Source organism: Pyxicephalus adspersus, chromosome 2, assembly GCF_032062135.1.
Source record: "Pyxicephalus adspersus chromosome 2, UCB_Pads_2.0, whole genome shotgun sequence".
NCBI classification, from domain to species: Eukaryota; Metazoa; Chordata; class Amphibia; order Anura; family Pyxicephalidae; genus Pyxicephalus; species Pyxicephalus adspersus.
The window spans coordinates 27,531,323-27,554,928 of record NC_092859.1 but is presented as its reverse complement, the minus strand read 5'-3'; the positions used below and the strand labels follow the sequence as shown (position 1 = coordinate 27,554,928).

At 37.7% G+C, this 23,606-nt stretch overlaps 2 protein-coding genes across 3 annotated transcripts in view; one reads left to right on the top strand and one right to left on the bottom strand.

Moving 5' to 3' along the window:
- Positions 1–23,606, top strand: part of SYN3 (synapsin III) — a 188,161-nt gene that overhangs the window by 69,440 nt on the left and 95,115 nt on the right. For both annotated transcript variants that reach the window (XM_072400159.1, XM_072400160.1), the window contains exons 5-6: positions 57–213; positions 2,909–2,998. In XM_072400159.1, the coding sequence (XP_072256260.1) occupies positions 57–213; positions 2,909–2,998 (247 nt within the window). The remainder of the gene's footprint in view (positions 1–56; positions 214–2,908; positions 2,999–23,606) is intronic.
- TIMP3 (TIMP metallopeptidase inhibitor 3) overlaps positions 10,120–23,606 on the bottom strand; it is a 38,806-nt gene continuing 25,319 nt past the window's right edge. Inside the window, exons 3-5 of the mRNA XM_072400158.1 lie at positions 19,413–19,524; positions 18,516–18,637; positions 10,120–17,711 (exon numbers count right to left, since the gene is read on the bottom strand). Of these exons, the coding sequence (XP_072256259.1) occupies positions 17,514–17,711; positions 18,516–18,637; positions 19,413–19,524 (432 nt within the window). The 3' untranslated portion in view covers positions 10,120–17,513. The remainder of the gene's footprint in view (positions 17,712–18,515; positions 18,638–19,412; positions 19,525–23,606) is intronic.

Here is a 23,606-nt window from a genome sequence, read left to right as displayed (position 1 = left end):
CTCCATCAACCCATAATTTTCTAACTAAATATCTAAATATTGTCCTTTCGTTCCAGGTCATTTAAACCGGACTTTGTGCTCATCCGTCAGCACGCATACAGCATGACTCTTGGTGAGGATTTCCGAAGCCTGATCATGGGCCTACAGTATGGAGGGGTCCCGAGCGTCAATTCCCTGTACTCTATCTACAACTTCTGCAGCAAGCCCTGGGTGGTAAGTACCCCAGAACAAAATAACTCCATGTGTAAGGATTGTTAAAAAATACTCAACTAGATTGACTTGTTCAATATAAATGATGACTGTCAATTAAAATTCAGTTGATCATACTACCACAAATCATTTGATGCAGAGTCTATCTTCATCAGCTCTAATCCTTATCCATTCTATCCAAGATGTGAAAAAAAAGTTTTAGCTGGACGTACACTTTTATTTTCAAATGACTATTAAATGTGTAACTATTATATAACAAAACTGAAGCTAAGCCTTGTTGCTTTTGTTTGCTTTAAAATATATTTTCCTAGTTAGAAATGTTGCATGCTAAGCCACTAGGAATCTTGCAGGAACTGCTTTGATCACTAGAAATAAATGGTGTCTTAAGGGAATATCAGAACCAAGGTGTCAAAGTTTAATTCAGGTCGTTAGCAGTGAACGTGCTGCGTCAGTTCTCCAGGACAGGATGACAATGACAAGGAAATTAGATACCTATCAGGAGATAGAAAAGGCTGAGAACTCTTCAGAGATTTAGAATGTTGATAATTCATAAGGCCAGTCAAAACAAAAAGTTTGTTTTCCTCTTCACTGTCAGGCTCCAGTCTCACTATGGTGCTAGAAGCCACGTTTTTTCTTTGCCCGCTTGCCAAGAATTGTGCTGAGTGTTGGATTGTCTCCCATGTCATGGGTGCGATGAATACAGCAGTGTGGTAGATCACACTTTGGAAAAGGCATCTCACTAGTTAAGGTAGATGTAAGCTAATTCATTGTGTGTTACAAATAATTCCCAGTTACAAAATACTGTTTTCAGCCACCCAATGCTTACAATTACTACAGCTGCATGGCTTCCCAAGGCAGGTTTCCTGAAAGTGAAAACGATGGCATGTGCCTGTGTAATATGTGTTGGCCAAGCCACTTGTAGTGTCCCATAGGTGCTAATTTTTCCCACTCTCATTGCAAAATTACAGCTGTTTTGGGGAGATCCCCCCCCCCCATACTTTTCATCCACGCATAAACAAACATAACCAGTCTGCTCCTGCCTTTCTCATAGCCAACCCTAAGTTTCCCTTGGTATTTTGGCATTGGACACTAAGGGGAATGTTGACTTTTTTAGGTATTGTGAAAGAGCCTGTGACTGATGATTAGCTGCAAAACCTGAGCTCCCCATTCCCTTGCTCTTGGCAGTTCCCTCATTCCCAAAAGCTTGTGTGGCCAATGGAGTTGTGGCTAGTTGTGTTGGAGGCAGAAGGGGGAATACTGGCAAGGTGTTGCCTTCAATATACAAGGGAAGGTATTTTATAGTTCAAATAAATAGCTTGGAACAATGTAACTAGTAAGACTAAAGCAAAGGAAGTTAAAAGTTTATTAGATTTTTGGTGGAATCAACAGGTATATGTACATTAAACTATTTAATTACCAAATATAACAAAACACTTTTTATTTACCAGAATTTTATATTTACCAGAAAAAATAAGGGTTTAATGTCCTGGTTTATATGCACATTACATTGCATTAAACCCAAAACAGTTTTACAGGTCACAAAAGATTAAAAGTAGTCAGACTACAGACTACAGACTATAGATCAATCCCTGGCTGTAGGATAGATAATCATATTCCAGACAGATCTGAAAACATTACATTTAGTGCCATTATCTTTTAGAGTAACCACTTTTCTGACCCAGAAATTGTAGCTGTACATCAGCAAATTATATTCTAAATATTCCTGGGAAAAACACTTATAATAATCTGATTAATGGGTTTTAGTGTCAGACTCATCTATTTTGTAGATGTTGGATGTTTTTTTTTTCTTTGTAACTCCCAGCATAATTTCTGTGTTAGAAAATGCCTAATCCACCCAAATAGCATGTTTGGAGAGCATAGATATTATCAGCATAAAAACAGAACAGATTTCAATGAAGACAAGGAAGCATGGTCATTATATAAGAGGGATCTGTGTGCTGTCACAGGGGTTGTATCAGTGTTGTCAGTGCAATAAAGAATTTAGAATGTATCAAAACCCAAAACCAAAATTGTAATATGTTGCAGTTTACCAGTCCTTAGATGTTGTACTGATATGAAAATGTGCTAATGAGGATGAAAGTAAAAAGAACAAAGTAACAGAGCACTCTTACAGATAGTCAAAGGCTGTAGGGGGGAAAATACCTGTAAATGTGTCTCATACAGACCACTTTTACTAATATCCATATGTTATATTAAACTGAACAAACAGGAATCTAAAAAAAGAGCCAACCAGAGATTTGCTCCTGTTTCTGTCTGGAGGACAACTGGAAATCTCTACAAAATATTAAACAATTTTCCCACGTGGAGAGAGTCATCAGAACAATTATCGCAATGGTAGATCTTCCTTTTATTTTTTTTTCTAGTGACAACTGAAAAATTTCATATTCTGTATTACTTTCTGTCCAAGTAACAATTGTCACCAGGAAAAATTGGTAGTGGGAATCTTCCCGGTTGGGAGACAAAAAGTAAAAGGAACGTGAAAGAGGCTCTTCTACACTCATCTAGAAAAGTAAAGAAAAATAAGTTTTTGCTAAATATACAATTTATCTCCGTTTTTTGCAGATGTGTCACAGTGACTTTGTGGCAGCTTAGTAACCTCAGCGTGTAAGATACAGTAATTTAGAGGTCTGTTGAATAAGTTGTGGCCAATCTCCTGACTATGTCTTTGTCTTTCCAGTTTTCACAGCTCATTAAGATCTTCCATAGACTGGGCGCTGACAAGTTCCCCTTGGTGGATCAGTCCTTCTACCCAAACCACAAACAGATGGTGAGTGTCATTGGTTTCCCATATGGCTCCAAAATGAGACACGGGACGTCTCTGGGCAGGGATGACAGTTTGCTGTGCACTTGATGTTTCTGGTTCTCATTAGTGAAAAGTGTTTATAAAAAAATGAATGCGTAAATATTCTTGGAAAAAGGTTGCTCCACAATATCTGATTCTGATTAGCATTTCGCACTAATCAGAGTGATAGTTTTTGGAAATGGATGAATGGTAGCATTTGCAAAGGCTTCTTGTAAATGCTACCATGTCGCAAATATCTGAAGAGATCTATCCTAGTTCTGTTGGAGACTGACTAAACACAAGTGCTGATTATCTATGGGATTTGTTTTTGATGAAATTTAGTGGAACCAGTAAACTGAAAAACATAGATTTACTTGAAAAGAACAACCCGTACCCCCTTGTACTCACTGTACATTTACTGAACGTTGGAACATTTTATCAGCTCTTGATTTAATGTTGGAGCTTACATAGGGTTAAGGACGTCCCCTGACATTCCTAATGTGATAGTGTTCAAGTTTAGTGACACAGCCCCAAGGGGAGGAAGTTACATGAACCCCTTATTTTAAAGGACCATGTACTTACCAAGCAGTAGAGCAAAGGGGGGCCTGGCAAAGCAATCACTAGGTGGGAGGGATTGTTTTATTAGACAATATTCCATCTAAAACTCCATCTAAAACCTATTTTTATATTCCTAGATGGTTCAATCACATGATAGTTTCTTATACGTAGCTCCAGACCTCCAGTAGTGTGGCTTCACTACGATATTTCTCTCCAAGCTCTCCGGTATTTTCATAATGAGGATGTCACTCTCAGTTATTTGTTTTTACATTCAGGAAAGTTTACTGAGGAAGCAAAACCACTCTGATACCTTGTAATAGATGAGGCATTAGGAATGTGGTCAAGATTGGGGTCGTAGTAATGGGTAAAGCCTGGGACAAGGTGTGAGAGGATACAACTTTTGATATCTTGAATTAAGCCCTTGAAAGATATAAAGACAAAACAATGGCATTCTAAGGACCCCTGTCAATGTACTTTTGTTTGCATCAGAACTTCTTCTTTATCAAAATAAATCAATAGGAATACAAAAGCAGCTTGAAGCAGGTTGATGCAGCTTGGAAGAAGTTTAAATGCAGTTCAGGGAGTGGGTAAGTAAAGTGCAACATGAAAATAAGCTCTATTTGCCCATAAATACAAGTCCAAAGCTTGTTTTAAAACAGCTGTTCACACGACTTACATTATGTAAGTGGGCTCCTCTGATGAGGACTGAATGAGTGATATTCAGTTGAAACCACATAGTCAGAATCTCTTTTGGTAGAGGTCCAAAGACCATCAGCTAGAAAGGCAATCTTAAATGACAACTTGAAAATGATGATGTACTTGTTTGCTATTAAATGTATATTTGGTCATACATTAGGTCACATAATCTATATAATAAACTGGAGTTCCGTTATCACAATTGATTGGTTTGCCAAATTAATTTTCATTTTCTAATATTGACATTTATATCAAATATTTATATGATATTAATATTTATAATATTCTTTATAATGCTGGTGTATAGGCTGCCTTTATTTTAAAGTGCACAAAACACAATACTCCTGTGAATCGAACCAAGATATGTTCATTGTTTTTTATCCACTTGAATGAACTTGTTGTTGAACTTGAATGAGTGAACTTGTATTTAGAGGCCACAACAATGCCTTGGAATAATAGACATCATTTATGGAAGAAATGTTTAGAAAGCTAAAAAAAAAGGTATAATTGGCTAACCAGTTTGCTGACTTGCGCTTTATTTTGTTTGATCTTTGAACCAAAGGTGTTTTATGTAAGATCTGAGAAATGTTTAGGTCTTTAACTGTAGTTTCCAGACTGTTCAGACAGGACAATGGAAGGTGTGAGACGGCATTTTATAATTGCGGGTATCAGGTATTTTATTGATCTTTGTCCAAGGCTCTCCCTTTATGTGAGTCCAAACAAGCAGCCAGCTGTGGGTAGATGTAAACCTGAGGCCGTCATCCATACAAAGTCACAATCTGCAAGCAACCCAATAAATTATGGTTGGAAATATTGTATTCTTTAGGTTGACCTTACATTATGATAACATGTAGGAATGTAATGTAGTGGAAGGGTGGTGTGGAGAGCTTTTAGTATTGTTTACAAGGATGGGCAAAGATCATTATCTATCTCCTTCAATGAGACATATGTTTATTTATGACCAAAAGTGGTGGAGAACAGTATCAATTAGCTAAGGTCCTTGGTACTGCTCTGTACCTTGTTCATAACAAGTGTTCCTATAGTCTTTCTGGAACTTCTATTAAAATACCTAAAAGCTTAATCAAGACTCCCACCTCCCACTACCCATTTGACAATTCTTATGCCCGTCTGTAGCACACTGGGGCACTAAGTAGATGGAAGAGTTAGGTGGGTATTCTCTGCATGCCCCATATGGTGCAAAAACTGTAAGCAATTGCAGGTGGAGGAGTGTGGTTATTCTCTATGTACCCCATATTGTATAATAGCTGTCATTGGTATAATGTAGAGGAGATGGTGTGGTTATTCTCTGGGTACCCCATATTGTACTATACCTGTCATTGGTATAATGTAGAGAAGATGATGTGGTTATTCTTTGGGTACCCCATATTGTACTATAGATGTCATTGCTATAATGTAGAGAAGATGGTGTGGTTTTTCTCTGTGTACCCCATATTGTATAATAGCCGTCATTGGTATAATGTAGAAGAGATGAAGTGGTTATTCTCTAGGTACTCTATATTGTACTATAGATGTCATAGGTATAATGTAGAGAAGATGGTGTGGTGATTCTCTGGGTACCCCATATTGTGCTATAGCTGTCTTTGGTATATTGTTGAGGAGATGGTGTGGTTATTCTCTGTGTACCCCATATTGTACAATAGCTGTCATTGGTATAATGTACAGAAGATGGTGTGGTTTTTCTCTGTGTACCCCATATTGTATAATAGCTGTCATTGGTATATTGTTGAGGAGATGGTGTGGTTATTCTCTGGGTACCCCATATTGTACTATAGCTGTCATTGGTATAATGTAGAGAAGATGGTGTGGTTAACCTTTGGGTACCCCATATTGTACTATAGCTGTCATTGGTATAATGTAGAGAAGATGGTGTGGTTATCCTTTGGGTACCCCATATTGTACTATAGCTGTCATTGGTATAATGTAGAGAAGATGGTGTGGTTATCCTTTGGGTACCCCATATTGTACTATAGCTGTCATTGGTATAATGTAGAGAAGATGGTGTGGTTATTCTCTGTGTACCCCATATTGTATAATAGCTGTCATTGGTATAAGGTAGAAAAGTGGTGTGGCTTTTCTCTGTTTACTCCATATTATACAATAGCTCTCATTGGTTTAAGGTAGAGGAGATGGTGTGATTATTGTTTGCATACCTTCATTTCCAAGTGCTTGGCTTTTTTTCATTTGTGCCAATTTTTCTATGGTACGGCTCACTAAGCAGGTACACATGAAGCATACCCCTTTAAAACATATAAATGTTTCATGTGTTATGGGTTAAATGCCTCTAACTACTAAAATGTTTGCTGCTACCTGTTAACGAAACCAATAAAATCTCATCTTTCTCAATGTTTGTGCTGCTGAGCGCTGCTATAATGGGTCCTCCAAAGTCCTCTGAAAAAACTTTAGTTAGTAGCATCCCCTCACAGCTCTCACTGGTCCCTAAATCTGTCCTCACATCACTTCAGGAGAGAAAGTAATTACATACAAAGGAAGCAGTGACAGTACCAGGGATCCGGGGAGATTGTCAGTCCTGGCAATGCTAATTTCTCTGGAGTCCTTTTGGGAAGGGTTCTAGTGATCAGAACAGCATTTGGTAATATTGACATCATAAAAGGGGAGCATTTTGTGTGTGCGGGTTTTTTTTTTTTTAGTTTCAAATAACAGCTGCTTTATGCAAATAATAATTTATGATAGCATTGCTGTGCAAATGCATACAAATTTATGCTGGAGGTCCAGTTCAGAAGATGGGTTGATTTGCATGTTTTCATCACGCTCAGCTTTAGAAACTGAGACAATGTTGTTGTGACGTTATTTTTAGAGACGTAAACAATTCTGCCTTCAGAAACTATAAAAAAGGTTTTGTTTAGGCTGGAAGTTGTATTTTAATATATAGAATACACCGTACTGGCAGAGTTTGTAAAACATGAATGTTCAGGCAAAACACATTTCACTTACTTTTAAAGGGATCCAACTAAAAGCAGAACTAAACTAAAAATAAAAAACTACACTTACCTTTACCCTGCAGATCCTTTGATGGCTCTGGTCCATCCCACGATATGGCCCCGCGTCGTCCTGGAATTCCTCTTCGTTCCAGTGCAAAAGAAGTGTTGGGCACCACCATCTTCTATCTTCTCTTCCGTCTTTTTTGGTTTACTTTCTTTGTCGTCCGCTCTCGCATTATGTCGGTACGAGATCAGGGGACATAGCTCTTTCCCCTTGGTGGGAAAATGGCCCTGGGATGCATGATGTAGGTTTCCCGGGAGGCTCTGTGCTCCTAATAAGTCTTGATTGCCGCAGCGATTTTAAAAAAAGGGTGTTGCACTTAAAAAGAACAACATTTTTACTTTATATAAAAGGGTTGTCTACCCTTCTATGTAAAGTAAAAATGTTGGGTTTAGAAACGCTTTAAACTATAAGGCATCACAGATGATCACAACCAATAAATAAAGCAAAGCTGTAAGGAAAATAATGAAATGGCTCCCGTTATTAGTTTACATACCATTCTGCCCAATTGAGCATTAATGATAGCATGAAGTCTTTTTTGTGAGAGTTGTGGAAGAAGTCTTTATTGTGGTAAAGCTCCTCATTCATCTTGGCCTCCAGTTCCCTGTAATTTCTTGGGTTCCCAAGAAGCATTATGTATAACCTCCATCTTTGAGTTCCATGATTTTGAGGTAAAGAGACTGTGAGGGCCATTCCAGGAACTGTTTTTTGCTGTAGGCACTGAAGAGTTGACTTGGAATTGTGTTTTGGATCATTGTCATGTTAGAACATCCAATTGTGTCACATGTGCAGCTTCCAGATCAATAAATGCAAGTTGTCCTACTTCCTGCCGGTTTGCACACTGTAGTTTACAAATTTCCCTGAACCACCTCCATGCATCATAGTAGGGATGGTTTACTATTTGTCATAGACCTTCTTGTGTTCTCTCCAAAAATATTTGTATGGTTCTGACCATACAGTTCAATTTTGGTCTCATCACTCCAAAAAACTTTGTTTAAGAAGTTTTGAGGATTGCTGTTTTGAATATTGCAAGAAGGGGCTGTTTTTTTTTTTTTGCAACTTGACAGTGGAGCATATGTTTGTTCAAGCAACTGCCTATTATACATCTTGAAACAGCAACGCCACATGTTTGCAGACAGGTTTGCAATTCAACTGGCTTGTGGGCTTTTTGTATTTCAACAGTTGTGGCTGAAATCTTGCTTGAAACCCCTAACTAACATTCCACATTTTTATTAGGACTTCAACACGCCTGACAGGCTTTTTTCAGAACTCTGGAATTTTTTTTTACATTTTTTTCCTTATTTGTACAATATTTGCAAGTTTATAGCCATTTATTTTGCTTCCCTTGTGGTTCAGTATCCAAAAAAGTCAGTGCAGCTCTGAATTAATTTAAATTGACTATTACTACTAAGTTATAGGCCTGGACACTGTTCCTTAACTAGAACATAAATGTGTAAACTTGTGTGCATATTATCAGCCGCAACATTCAAGGGTAAGTAAACTTTTGATCAGGTCCTTTTTGCCTATTTCAGTTCTGTTCAGTTATCATTTAAAATATAATACATCATGTGATAATAAATGGCTTCATCTATGCACACTCCCCAAGAAAAAGGAACGTCTTCAGCGTGATCAGTTATATTTTCTAAACAATGACCAGCATTTCACAAGTTGTAAATTTATGAGCACAACACAGCACAGGTTCATGAATGCTTTTTCTTCCATTGTTAGGCAAGTTGCACATTATCACGAGTGCTTCATCCTCCTGTATCCATTATGTATATGGCTTTCTAATACAGCTCCCTACTCTTCTAATAAGGTGCCTATTGTCACTCTGTATATTGTTTAGTAATCCACACGCTCCTACAACTATTTCTGACAAGTCAATGACACTTTATATTCTGATTTCTGATACAACACCACTATCACCCACTGCCATTGCTGATCCAGCATTGCTCCCTTCTCCTTTGACAAGTCACACACTGTTATTTACAGCTTGCTGATCAACAACTACTTCCTCCTCTTTTATCTGGCAAGGCATTCACCTTCAGATTATGTACAGATTACTGATCCAGTGCTACTTCCTCCTCCTTTATTTGTTCTGACTTGCGCAGTCATCTTTTATACAGCTTACCGACCCTCTGTTATTCATTATTGTTCCCCTTTTTCTGCAGCAATATTGTCCACTGACATCTCTGCATGGCAAAAGAACAAAAGGAGCCTGTAGGTCTAAATGGCCTGTGGCCAACCTTTTTTTTTCTGGAACATTTTTTATTCCATCTGTAATTTGGTTTTATTCCATATGTTTTTTTCTGTGCATTTTAATATGCTATGTTCACACTTTGGTATGCATATTCATTCTGTTCCATGGTCTTTACCCCTTACAATGTGCAATGCCTCATGAGATATTGACATTTTCTAATTCTGGAAAGGTCAACATATTTTTACAAACTGATTGCTTAGGTTAGGACCTAAGCAATGAATTATATAAAAATGAAATTGAAGTGTATACCCTTTTACATTTTTTTTTCATTAAAATATACAGTATAACAGTATATTCATCAAAAATATGTTTCTCATAACAGATATTTAATATAAAACAAAAAAATATGTTTCTTTGTAATCAGGAGTGGGATAGCATGGCTAAAAACCTATTATTTTGCTTGCATAAGTTTTAGCCCCGAGCCATCCCCTCCATCTCTAATAATTGGACTGTTCATGCCATTCAAAAGTCTTTGTCCTATTTCAATCCAGGGTAGTTTTCTTTTTTTATTAAACATTTGTACATATGAATAGCAGGCGATTAATAGGACGCAAGAGACACAGGCAATGTGTTTGGTAGAAATATAAAGTATTTGTTTAATGTTTAGGATAAAATATACTGCAAAACACAAACATTTTAGAGCAGAAGCCAATATACAATTACAGAATATACATTTTATAAATAATATTAGAGAAACTGGGAATTTGGGCTAGAATTGGCCAACCCACATATTTCTCTGTATAGCACAGACTTGATAATGAGTATCTGCAGGACCCTAAGCCTAATCTAGCCGCACTTCACAGTATATACACAAATTTACGTAGAGAAAAGTGATATAGTGATATAGTCTGTGACAGCCTTCGTGTGAAGCTACAAGAAGGCCAATTGGAAATTGCCACTTTAGTGGTCACGCACTTTGTAATTCAGTCTTTAAGTCTGCATACATCAGTAGCCTGATTGGATCTAAAACAATAGAACTTCAAGCAGTTTTTGAGGTCACATTACTAAGAGTACAGTCTGACAGAATGTTTAAGTAATTGTAGATGGAGTTGGATCGTTTGATGTTTGCTGCACCTGCTGGCTCCATTTGTTTTCTTTTTTTCAGGCATTTTCCTTTATTTTCACCTAGTGATCCGGCTAATAACACAATCCTAGTTCTAGGGTAAGAACACACGCCCTGTATATTAAGTGAAGTAGTGTCGTCAACCTAGGACAGGGTTATAGAACCCCATAGAAAAGTAAGGGTGCTCTGTATACTACAGGGATAGTTGGTAACAATGTAACTGAATAAGTAAGAAGCATACAACATATTACAAGAAAGCTGCTTATGTTATGCTTATGTAGGTTCTATGTGCATGTGGTTAGAATTCTCATCAAATAAAATAATTGGTTTTATGTCTGAATATTGATTTAGCTAATGCATTTCTCTGTTTGTATGGTCTTGTGTTCTAAAATTCAAAATAATTGCAATCGGTACAAATATTTCTGTATCAGGATTTCCTGGAATTTACTGAGACCTTAGGATCTGATAAAATTAAGTAACATTGCCAAAATGGAACTACCAAACAGGTAAAGTACATAGAGAAAAGGTTTTAAAACCTTCAATCCTCTTGTAAATCACTACAATAGTTTACACAAAAAAGTAAATGTATTGAATAAACAGTGCTAAATGCATTCAGCCAAACCATCGTTAAGAATTCAATTTACTAAAGCCAGCCTTGCACTATTTTACTAAACAAGACTAAATGTGACATGTTCTTTATATTTTGAAAACTTGCATTTGTGAATGTTGAGTGTCAAGGTTACATAATTCTGGGTATTACAGAATATTTGGTGTTTTCTTGACCATTGATGGTGTAGAAAATATTTTTTATCGGTTTTAGGAATGTCAGGAGTCATGAGTACCTGCTTAAAAGTCTACCAATGATTAACTAGTAAGTGTTTATTATGTATGTGCCTGCCAAGCCGGGAAGAGAGGCAGTTTTGTTTGCTGTACCCATTTAGTATGACACATCAGATCTACTTAAATGGCTCTTCTCTGTAATGTCTAACATTGTGCTGGCAGACTGTCGCCAATCATGGCTAGAATTTGTCCACCCTCCTTCTGTTCCCCTGCGGCACAATAAAGGGTTCTCTTAATAAACCGTTGAAGTGCACCAAGCTTATAAGAGCACCTTTATACCGAGGTCTGAATAAGCCTACCAATACTGGATGTCCTGCCTTCCCGAATCCCAAGTTCCATCTTAGTTGTCAATGGGGCATTTGTCACCATAGACAGATTTTTACTTACAAATTTAGGATTAAACTCATTTTCTGTCTTAATGATTACCAATTAGAGGAGTAATTTTCCCCAAGGGGACACAGACTGCAATAGAAACATGTCACTGACTGCAATTCCTGTTCTGATTGAGGTGTGAATGGGGTACTGTCTCCACCCAGGGCCACCCGTCCAGTATATCTTATTTGTACCAGCCAGGTAAAAGAAAATGACAAGCCCCAACCCTCCTCCATGGCCTAATCCTTTCCTGGTGGGAAATAAAAGATTCATTTGGAATGGTAAAACTGTAGTAATGACATGTGCAATGACAGCAATAAAAAGACACTTGATTCTATGACACCTTGCACATTTTATTTTTGACAAATGTTTGGCCACGTCAGTGCAAGATTATTGGCTTTGATTTTCTTTTTTTAACATCTATGTACAAGATAATCTATATTAAGGACATAGTAAAAAGTTTGCAATGTATCTCAACATAATAAAACACTAAAAAGACAGTAGCAGCAAGCAAATTATAACTCTGTATTTTTCACATAATTAAATTCCTCAGCCCCCCCCCCCTTCCCCATATGTGTCAGATGAAAGAATGCGTATTCATTAGTTACTAATCCTATTCACCTATTACTGAAGTTTACTTCCAATGTTGGTCTTCCAAACCAATTGATCTTCCCCTCCAATCATTTATTTGGGAAATTGAAAAGTACTGTTTGATATAACAGCAGCTATAAATCTGATCGCTCAGAACGCCACTTAAAAATGACAAACTGATGACAAATTATTTTAAATGCTGCTGCAAAAACTCTTATTATTTAGTTCAATTGTTTGGTTTGTGTGACCAGAAATTGTCTCAAGTAACACTTCTAGCCAAAATGATCTAAAATTATGCCAGGATGAAAATATTTTGAGTGACCATTTGCCAATTTTCATGGCAAATGATCTAACTGACTAACTCTTAAAATTGTGGAGTTGATGTGTGAACAGCATTAGGCTTGTCAAAAATAGACTATGCGGTAGAATAAACTAAACTGCTTCATTTAAAATAAAATAATATAAATATAAATTCACATAAAAGGGTCTGCTTGACCACAATACAAGGAGCCAGTGAGCATAGATATTTACAAGGATTAGGAAGCCAGTTTTATGCCTGGAAATATTTAATTATTTAAGCTGTTTTACAGATAATATGTGCAAACAGCCTATTGTAATCTTGTCAATGCATGATGCTGTTTTAAAAGGGTTTTTTATTTCATAATTAGTTTCTTTATATATGTAAAAGCAGACATGTTTAGTCAATTAATAGGCAAACTCGGCGTCCTTCCATTAACGCTGCACAGTGACTGATTTTGTTGTTCTTATCCCTAAATACAAGTCTGCTAGTCACTTCTGTTATAATAATATTACAATGTCACCTAAGTGTTGGTGAAGTGAGAGAACCTGATGCCTAATATTAGTGGATGACAACCTGTAAAGTTCACTTTGCTTGGCACAATCCTGCAGATACCATTAAAGTAAAAAAAAATACTTTTTCATAGGAGACCAGCTTGCATTATTCGATTTGTTTCAAATAAAACATAACTTCGGCTTTTTATAAATCTCTAACTGATAGGGCTCCACAGGTGGCCTAAACTTGCTCTCGTTCATCATCACTCATGTCTACTTTATTCAGTGCATAGTTATATTAACAGAAATCTATTCACCTTGCTGGCTATCCAGTGGTTGGCTATGAATGCTATACCAAGATTAACAGCGTTCCTGTGTAAGCTAAAAAAGCATCCTTATTTAAAAGCACTTGTTCCTACGTAACTACAAAAGGACAAAAAAAAATCTCTGTAGCCAAAGAGTATTCTCTGCAAATATAAAAGCATTTTGATATAAAATATTCCTTATCTGTAATATAATTGTAGCAAACCTGTAAATAGCATACAAAAAAAACTACAACTCCCTACTTGGAATGGAGTGAAGATATATTAAAAAATTTCCTCTACAAATGATAAATAAGAGAAAAAAATATATAAACAGAAAAATATGTTAAGTCACACAATCTCAGTAAAACATATACTTTAGTCACCCATTTCGTCAGAACCAATAAAAAAAGGCTTTATATTAGAGATCTACATGTAATGTTTTCTATTCAAATATCCAGTCAACAGCAACTCAAAAAATATAAAATTTCACTTATTCCCCTTTACTGGGTGTCAAGGCACCACCCAATGAGTGCCACTTTATAGAGTAACCCCACATGAGTAGAAGAAAATACCATCTTCAACAATTGAAATATCTGTTCAACTTATTTAATTTTTCTTTTCCCACTTTCTCTGAAAATGGCTTTGCTGGTGAGAATCACAACTAAAGGTTGCTACCCTGTCAGTTGTCTGTCTTTACACAAGCTGCATCCAAGAGGGTCAGGTAATGGGGCCAAAATGGTGACCCAAATAAACAATACTCCACCTGCCTGAACCCCCTGACATTCTGTCAACTGAGACTTTGGAGAAAGTAGAGCAATCTCCGGTTTACTCTTCCTTCATGGAGGGGATATATTAGTATCAAATAACAGAGTTTTATAGTAAAGAGGAATGTAGATATCTACTAGCCTCTTTTTTTTTTAATATTGTTATTCTCACTTAGGAGCTTGGAGACAGCATGTGTGATGCAGGCAGACAGTCAAAAGAGCTCTAAATCTTTTTTGCCCAGACAAGGCATGTAAAGTTAAACATGGAAGCAGATATAAACTTTTTTTTAAGAAGGACTGCACAGTTATAACTTAATTGTAAATTTGGGAAAACAATTAATGATTCAAATACATACACGTGATCTATTCCTAGCAAAGAATTTGTGAATGCCTTAAGCCAGTCTTGGGATCTGTGCACCCCTGTCATATAGCTTAGTTTAGGTATTGATTACACTTTCCTTTACTGTATTAGGCAGTAAAGCTTAGTCACCAACCTGCCCTCAGTGTGTGATTGGACAGTGTATGAGAAGCAGCACATTTATTCAGGCATTACTTTCAAATCATGTGAATCTGTGTTACCTGTTACATATAAGGAATACATTTGGATTAGTTCAGATGGGCAGTGAGGTTATAGTGTGGTTTCTGGTTCTTTACGTCCATTAACTGTTCCTGCACTTGAGATGTTACATGTAGCCTCGCAGCCACCCATAGCGATTGAATGGGGGAGTGGGCGCGTGAACACCACCTACTGTCAAAAGTTCAAAAGCTTGTTCATTAAGAACCAGCTTAGATGTTGGGGCTGCCAAGTGGCTGGCAAGGTGCGAGCTGTTGGTAGCCACATTGGTACTGCGGTGCCCACTTCCCATCTGAACTTAGCCTTAGGTAAAATTTACCAGATCTGCCACTTCCTAGGTAAAGTATAAATGTTGGGAATCTTTTTCACTTTTTTATTACTCATGTGAAGTTACCCTGAAAACTGACCTCTACGATGTCCCGTAGGTGGATGGTGAGAAATACAAACTCAGATCTTTGTCACTAGATGGGAGCAGAGAGGTTCACAATGACCCCATTACCGGAATTGCCACATTGAAATCATTTTTACATTCCAAAGGTATATTCAGCTATTCTACACAAATTTTATTCTTCTGTTACTAGCATATATTTATATCCCAAAATATTGCCATTACAAGCAAACTTTCACTTGTTCTAAATACTTCCAAAATGTACTTGTAGTACTTGTAACAGGCGAGTAACGTAACAGTAATGTAACAGGCCGGCATTACCAAAAATTTGTATTTCAATGTTTGTGTGGTGCTTGAAAAGTTTTATCCTGCAGAGGCTTCTTATATCTCCTAGGACCCCATAAAGGGAGATCGCCCCACCAGAACCTGCAGTAGCTAAGCCAAAACACGTGTCACCCTCTTTCGATGGATCTGGTATGTAGATTTAGGAGGATGACATCTTAGTTTTGGCTTTGTGGGTAACCTGAATCACTCAGACCACTAGTGGCTGCCCAAAACTGAAGGAACCTTTGCTGGCACTGTGGCTGTTAACAGGCCCCCCTTCCCCACCACCAAATAAAAAATCCTGCGTAATGAGCAGAACAGAATAATCAGATAGTAGCCTTATACAGACCTCCAGTATAAAGATTCTTCACAGAAAAACACAAGACTTTTTGGAGTCTCTAAAAGGCCTCTTTCATGAAGCAAACAAGTGAGAAGTCTCTGATGGAGGCAGCTATTCCTTGAGGCATGGCCTACGTACAAGTTGCAATGCAGTACACCAATGCCTGGGTTCAGCTTCACTTCCCTAGGAGGACTATTAGGGAGTACATGGGAAGGGTAACAATTTCTATCAGAGCCTTTACACTGGTGCTTTGATTTGTAACAGATTGCCTTTAAAGTGCACCTGTGCTCGAGTGTTAACTTAATGTGAACCTAAACTCTGCATGTCCTCTATAAATAAATAAAAGGTATTTGTATGTTCTCCATTGGTGCATGATTGGTACATACCTTTACTTTGTCTCTGTCAAGTCCCATTGCTCAAACAATTCTACTTCCTGCCTGTAGACAGGTATGTAGTGGGAATATCTCAGATATGGGACATTACAGAGCTTTAGAGAAAAAAAATAAATACCTCTTATTTAAAAAAGACACCAGAGTTTAGGTACATTTAAAGCTATGCAAACATTCTTGCTGGGATCAAAATATAGGGTAGTAGAGAGGGCAGAAATAATGAAAATGCTTCTCCAGAGTCTATCCTGTGCTGGCCATGGGACCAAAAGCTTAGATGTTTGATCATGTGATCTCTGAAGAAAAACAGCATTAGAGTTAAGATTGGCTGGTCCCCTTATTCGAGATCATGTGATCAAACACCTTGGTGAAGGAGGCAAGTCTTTCAACCCATTACTTTTTATCCACCAGAGCAAGACTGGTTACATAGGTTCAGGATAACTTTCGAGTATAGGTCCACATTAGCAGAGGAAGTCCAGGTATTGTATAATACTCCAGGCCACAAGAGGGAGCTGCATCTTATTTTACAGTCCTGCAATATGTTAAGCGGTAGGCTGTAGTAGCTTATTTTCTTCGGCTGGTGCTGCCTTTGGCCTGCAAGGCATTGCACCAAAATTCAGTTAAAAAAAAAAAAAAGTAACACTGGCAATATATAGATCTAAAAGGTATGCTTTTAGTGCAAAAACAATAATAGCTTTTCTAATTTTCAGGAAAGCTTTGTAGAATTTACTAATTCTTTTACAGTGGGTCACCCAGTCAAACAATCCCCATACTAATTTTGGGGTTCATCCCAAAACTCTTTTCAAAATTTGCTATTTATTTCCACAATTCCAGAGTCTTTTGCCTAGAGTGTTTCCTATGAGTTTTTAGGACACAGCACCTCTTGTGGCAGGAGGCTGCAGCTGCGATAGGAAAGAAACAAATGCACAGCACTGTTTCACAACACTAAGGACAGCACATGCCGGTTGGCCCAAGGAAGCGTTTTTTTCATAGAAATTAAAAATAAAAAAAGAGAGAAAAACTTTCCCAGAGAACCCTGCAAAATGTCTGGCTTAAATGGGTGATTGAAAATAAAAGAAGAGTGATTAAAAAATATACTTTCAGTATGATGGCAAAGACTTAAGTGTTCCAAGTGCTAAATTTTTGCAAGAAATTAGGCACTAATTTCATTGCTGCTCATGCGTTCAGTTTTTTTTTTTTTTTACAGTCCATTACAGTTTGTAGGCTCAGGGGTCCGTGGTGTTGATCACGGTTTTGTCTGGTGGAGTCCATCCTCTGTACCAACTGCAGTAACCTTCCTTCTGCTTAATGCAGGCGTAGTTTTTGGACTGGTAGCCTGGGTAGCCGAAATTTGAGAGCAGATCTGTCCACAGGCACTCACTCTTGGATGTAATGAAGCAGGGAAGGTAATAGCAAGGCTTGATCTGTAACAAAGAATGAGCAGCCGGGGTAAGAAATCAACCTCTATTTTTTCTTTAAACAAATCTTTTGACCCACCTAAAGCTGGGTCTACACGGACGTTTTTAAAAACGCATGTGAACGTTTCTAGCATGTTTATATGCGTTTTATTAGAGTTTTAAAGCTTGCCTCACAGAATAGAGAAATGTTAAACAGGATTATACAACTGTTTTTTTTTTCTTGATGGTTGAAATAATGACATAAGACTGTATTGCAGTCTTTTTTCTTTTAATATATTCAATACTCAAGTCTCTATCCCCTGAGGACGCCACTTTTTGGGCGAAACGCGTCGGGAGATACAATAGAATTCCTTGAGTATAACACTATTACCTTCTTTCTCCATATATTGATTTATGTTAATTTTATTTCTTTCATTTAGAATATTATTTGGTTTACATGACAATACTAGGAACCCCATGTCTAGAGCAGTTATCTAGAACAATATGAAATATGTATTGAATTTTTGTTTATTCACATTTTGACTTTATTGAGTATATTAATGAACACAATAACATCTAAAAACTACTGCCTAAAAATCCTGTCTCTCTCCACAATTTCTGTTATTTTTTCCAGGCTTGGCAATCACAAGAACTTGTAAATACCCTAATAGTGAACAAACCCCTTCTTCCCTGATAAAACCCCTTCAAATTCTACCCTGATAAAAATCATAGCAACAGTCAACTTCCACCAGTCCTGGCAATTTTTTTCTGCCAACTGTGTGACTAATATATAGCGTTGTCCGTGTTCATAGGAAGAAAGAATTCTCTTACCTTGCAGTTACATCCCAGGTGATATCTGTGATTGAGTCCTTTACGTTGAGCCATTGTCAGCTTGTCCCATTTCTCAATCAAATTGCACAGTCCAGTGTATACTTTCCCCTCATAAACACGGCCTAGACAGAAAACAGCAATCACATCATTTGTCTATTACCTAGATGTGGGCCAACAAATCAGCCACAGCTTAAGGACATTCCGAAAATATACGAACAACAAAATGTGAATATCTGCTAAAAAGCATTGACAAAAGTTTTCATACATGACCATCACACTTACTATATAACCTAGTATAATATTACTTTATAATACAGACACCATCTAAGCTTGTGTTTATATAGTAAAAAAAATGGCAGTTCTATAGAATTTTAGACAACTGTATGCCTTAAATTTCTGATAACAGTTTTCTGTTCTACGATGATGGTTCCCCTGTGGCCAAAAACCAGCCCAATAGTTTGGAGGAACTTGAGGGGCCCGCACAGAGCCAATACCTTAAACATTGTGTGCCAAAAGACTTCTAATATTGCTGTCTGGCACTGATACATTACATAGACAAGTTGTGGATAGGGACAATCTGGTTTTAGCAAAGTTGATTTCACAGGAAAGTTAAATTAGGAGGAATGTACAAGTACTTTTGACTATATAGGAAGGATGGTCAGGGTTGTGCATTATTGTCCAACGGAAGCCAACAAAATGGTTAAACTGTTACCAAAATGTGGGCACCTGCCCTTTGTCTAACACCATAAAAGTTAAACAGTTACTGTAATAGTTCACTAAAAACTAAAAATTATACAATAATATAATAACTAATAACAGAGAGGACCCATGTGGTTTCTGTTTTCTGACACTTCAACGTGTTAGAAGTCTATGCCAAACATCTTTCATTTATCTCACCTGTGATCAAGTATTGATACTTGTTGACCTCTAGCTTGACCCCACAGAGGCTCTCAGAGGACTCTGTGTAGATATATTGGACTTGAGGCATCTTTTTGAAGCCACGGTACATCTGGAGTGAAAAGAGAAAAAATACTTTAGTTCCAAGTCATGAATTGACACGGACAGGTCTTAGGAAAAATTTACAGCTGAACAAAATGCTTTATCAAAATGCTTCCCATATTGTTGGGCAGATTTCCATTTCTTAGACACCTCCAAAATTGTATGTGTCCAAATGAAGCAGAGTAAAAGCCAGCTGTAGGACACATTATCAATATGAGTTTATATAGTGATGATACAGCACGAATACAGAATCCATATTCAAGTGATTAACTTTCCCCCAAAGGACTTCATGATCTACTGTCCCTAACATTATCTAAGGGCCGTAACAAGGTCTAAAGTAAATGTAGTGAGAGCCCATCGGCCTAGCATTTTGTTTTTGGTATGTTGGTAGGATTTGAACCTGGAACCCTAGTGCCTCAATGTAAAAGTGAAAAAAGTAAACAGTGGTTTTTGGTTATGTGACCTGAAGTCTCATAGGTCCAGGCCCATTTTTGATTTCCCAACTTTATTAATATTATTATTAATAAACAGGATTTATATAACGCCAAAGTATTACTCAGCACTGTACATTAAATAGAGGTTGCAAATTACAGAAGAAAACAGACAGTGATACAGGAGGAGAGGACCCTGCCCTGAAGAGCTTAAAATCAATACTGTAAAGTAAACAGTTTCTATGCTTTTTGATACATCTTTCTTTACCAATTGTTGTCATTCTTCTTTTTTTTATACCAGTCCTGCTGATCTTCAGCATCCCTTTTCACTGACTCCTGTGATAGTTGCATTGCATTTCTGAGAGGGGTTTCCTGATGGCCACCACAAGCGGACCAAACCTGCATAGATTGCCTATTATACAATGCAACAGCAAAGCTGGGAGACAGTGACGGTGCATAGTTAACCTTGTTACAGGAGGCACCTGGAACCTTCATGGCAAGATCAACAGGTTTTATTTTAAAGAAAGCTGCAGATTTTAAAAGATTAAAAATAATTTATGTAAATAAGTATGTTAAAGCTGAAATCAGATTCTACTTTATTTAAGCGTATCTGCATTACAAAATCAGCTTTCTAAGAAATTAAGCAGCAGAGCTGAACTGACAGATGTCAACAGTTGCCAAGTGTCAATTCATTGGAAGTCAAAAGTTTGCCAAAAGAAAGACACCAAAAGAATTTGAGTTTGAAGTCACCATTGGCTCCGATTAAATTCTCTTTATATGAAACGTCCACCCATCCAGCCATCTGGTGTCGATAAGGAAAATTACACCCTCAAAGGCATCCAACACCCAAAGGAAATTACACCCTTAAATCCCTTCCAACACCCAGCAAAACACAGGAGTCTGATCAGCAGGGCTGCCTTCTCTGTCCAAGAGAGCGTCACTTAAAATTCCAAGAGCATCACTAAGATTCTTTCGCAAAATAAGACATAAGTCCCAAACCATATTTCTCACCCAACTTGAGCTGTCACGTTACTAGTAAATGTTTAAAGTGGATTCATTATGCAGAACTACTGAACATAAAATATAACTGTTTTATAGCTCTTTTCCATTTTAATCAGGAGTAAGGATTATTCCACATCCCCACAAAACAGTGGACAGGCTTTTCTACTCAATCTGTGGCTGCTTCCTAATTAACAACCAATATTTCAGTAAATCTGGATGATCATGTGAAGTCACGGGTCCTTTCTCTTCTCCTCCAGCATTGGAAGAAGGTTGTTCTGTATAGAACAACTCTCATGTAATGATGTCTCACAGCATTGTTGTGTGTTTGCCCAAGCTGGCTTTATATTACCCCAAGGGTTGGTTCCAAGATGACCTGGGCTCACAGATACTGGGTGTGGGTTAAATGACAATGAAAGTCATTAAACCAAAAAACAAAAACCAAGGTTGGACTTTGGAGTAATGCGTCCTTGGGGAAAGTGCCAGAAGTGAGATACAGCCAGATACTTGAAAATTATAATTTTGTAATAAATGATTGACAAGGTCTGATTTCCCCCTCCCCTTGTCAAACACTATCATGTTATCAAGGTAATTATCTAATGTTCTCCATACTTTGCCCAAAGCAAATTCCTTTTTATTTATAGTTATTGTAGACTATACAGCACTGCTGGGTGACCTAAGTTCAGGAATATTAGGATGAAGAAATTCACGTTTTTAGTTCTGTATTATCCTAGTGTGGTAATGATACAGTTACTCTCGATACTAATTTAGAGACCCCCACGCCGGCCCCCTCCAGATTTGTTCACAAGTAACGTTATTGTTACTCAAACGGCATGTGGCCTGCTTGTTTCTCCCAAAAGCTTAATCCCCATAATAAGTTGCAGGTTTCTCGAGTGTGTGCCAAAATATTAACTTTCCTTTCTCTCTTGGTGAGGAAGTAAGCCAGCCTCATGACTGAGGGCTCATGGAAAGGGGGAGTGAAAACCCCAAACCAATCGTTCCTACAGGAAAGCTTCCAGTTCTACAGAGTTACATGTGTAAAGTTCATTTCTTCCAGCCATGATCTGGACACTAGAGAAAGTCAGATCAGACAAGAGCAGTAAAAGAGTTAAAGGGAAATTCCGCTTAAAACTTTCATTTTTGTGTTTCTGATAGTGTAGGGAAGGGTTGGAATACCTGTCAGGTCCTTATTGTTATCTTTGTTCCCCCTGGGAAAATTCACCCTCTATGCGATGCCCTATGTAATGGGGTGTGACAAGGGCAGGAAGTGAGGGGAAACAGAGCAGAACAATAAAAACTTACAAAGGTTCTCACCGCACCCCTATATTAACCCTTAACACTTCAACTAAAGACTTGTACTAACATTAGATTTCTGCTGCTGGAAACAATCTTTTGTGATAGTTTCCAGTGATAGGAGAAAGAGAGTTCTCAGCCATGTTCTGTTCTATGAGGAAGACAGGACAAGCCAGTGATATCTCACTGCAGGATGGATTCATGATAATATTAATAATAATAATAATAATAAATGAACAGTGTTGGGGAACCCATTGTAGTGATAAGGAAGCTCCGTAGGTTTTGGTATTTAAATTATTGATGTGATGGTGCCTTCTTGGTTCATTTAATGTGTAAAATATAATAACAGGTCCAGTTTAGGAAAGCATTCTTGTAGCGCAATTTTACACCTTCAAGGGGAAGACCTGGCGGAGGCCTCCCTGCCACTCCTGTCTACGCAGCATCCACTGGAGACCAGGCACGATGGATTCCTTTTTATTACGGAAAATGACTACATGTGCCCAGAAGCATTTCTTATTCTTTTTCTTTTTTTCACTAAATGCTGCACAAAACAAGAGTGAATGTAACAGGTTGGAAGGAATTCTTGGAGCAGAGGAGCCATCACATTGGCCATTTTATGGCACCGGAGAATTCAGGGAGAGGCAAGTGACTTCATCCGTTTACCAATCCAGTGTCCAGAGCTGGCACATTGCCGCATTGCTCAGTGACTTTACTATGTACATGTACACATTGACTAACCAGGCACAGAACACAACTTTCCTTTGGGATAGATCATGACCCAAAACATCCAATCTACATGCCAGCTGGCATAGAGATATATGTGTCCTGTTCTAGCTGTTACATAACTTTCAGCCCCATCCAGCCAGTATTGTGATTCACAAATCTTCTGTGCACTACAATGGGGTGGCATTGTTTATATCGCTGCTTTATTGCAGCTTTCTATTCCTATTGCTTTCTATTTTTTATAAGAAAAGTTCTGCCTTTATAAACCACAGTTCACAGACTGTGCATAGGCTGCAATGATGTTATCAGTCTCTTACAGGCAGGATAAAACATTTCACCATTTCATATCTGATGCTGGGTCCTTTTAAAATGTTGGCCCTCTGCTTAACATGCGAAAATAAAAGAAGTTTAGGCATGGTAAACATTAGTCAAATGCTTTTCCGTTGGCAAGCTTGTCTTTGCAAATCTGCCAGGGATACGATGCTGTAAGAGCAATGAAAATGACACAGATGGCCTCATAAACTTGAGCACAAGTAGAAACCAAACCTGCAGAGTGCTGCTGTAGTCTGCTCTCGAGACCATTTTTATATAAAGAGAACCTGTCTCCTTGTTCACTTGTTTGATAAGGCTCCATCACTGTTTTTTT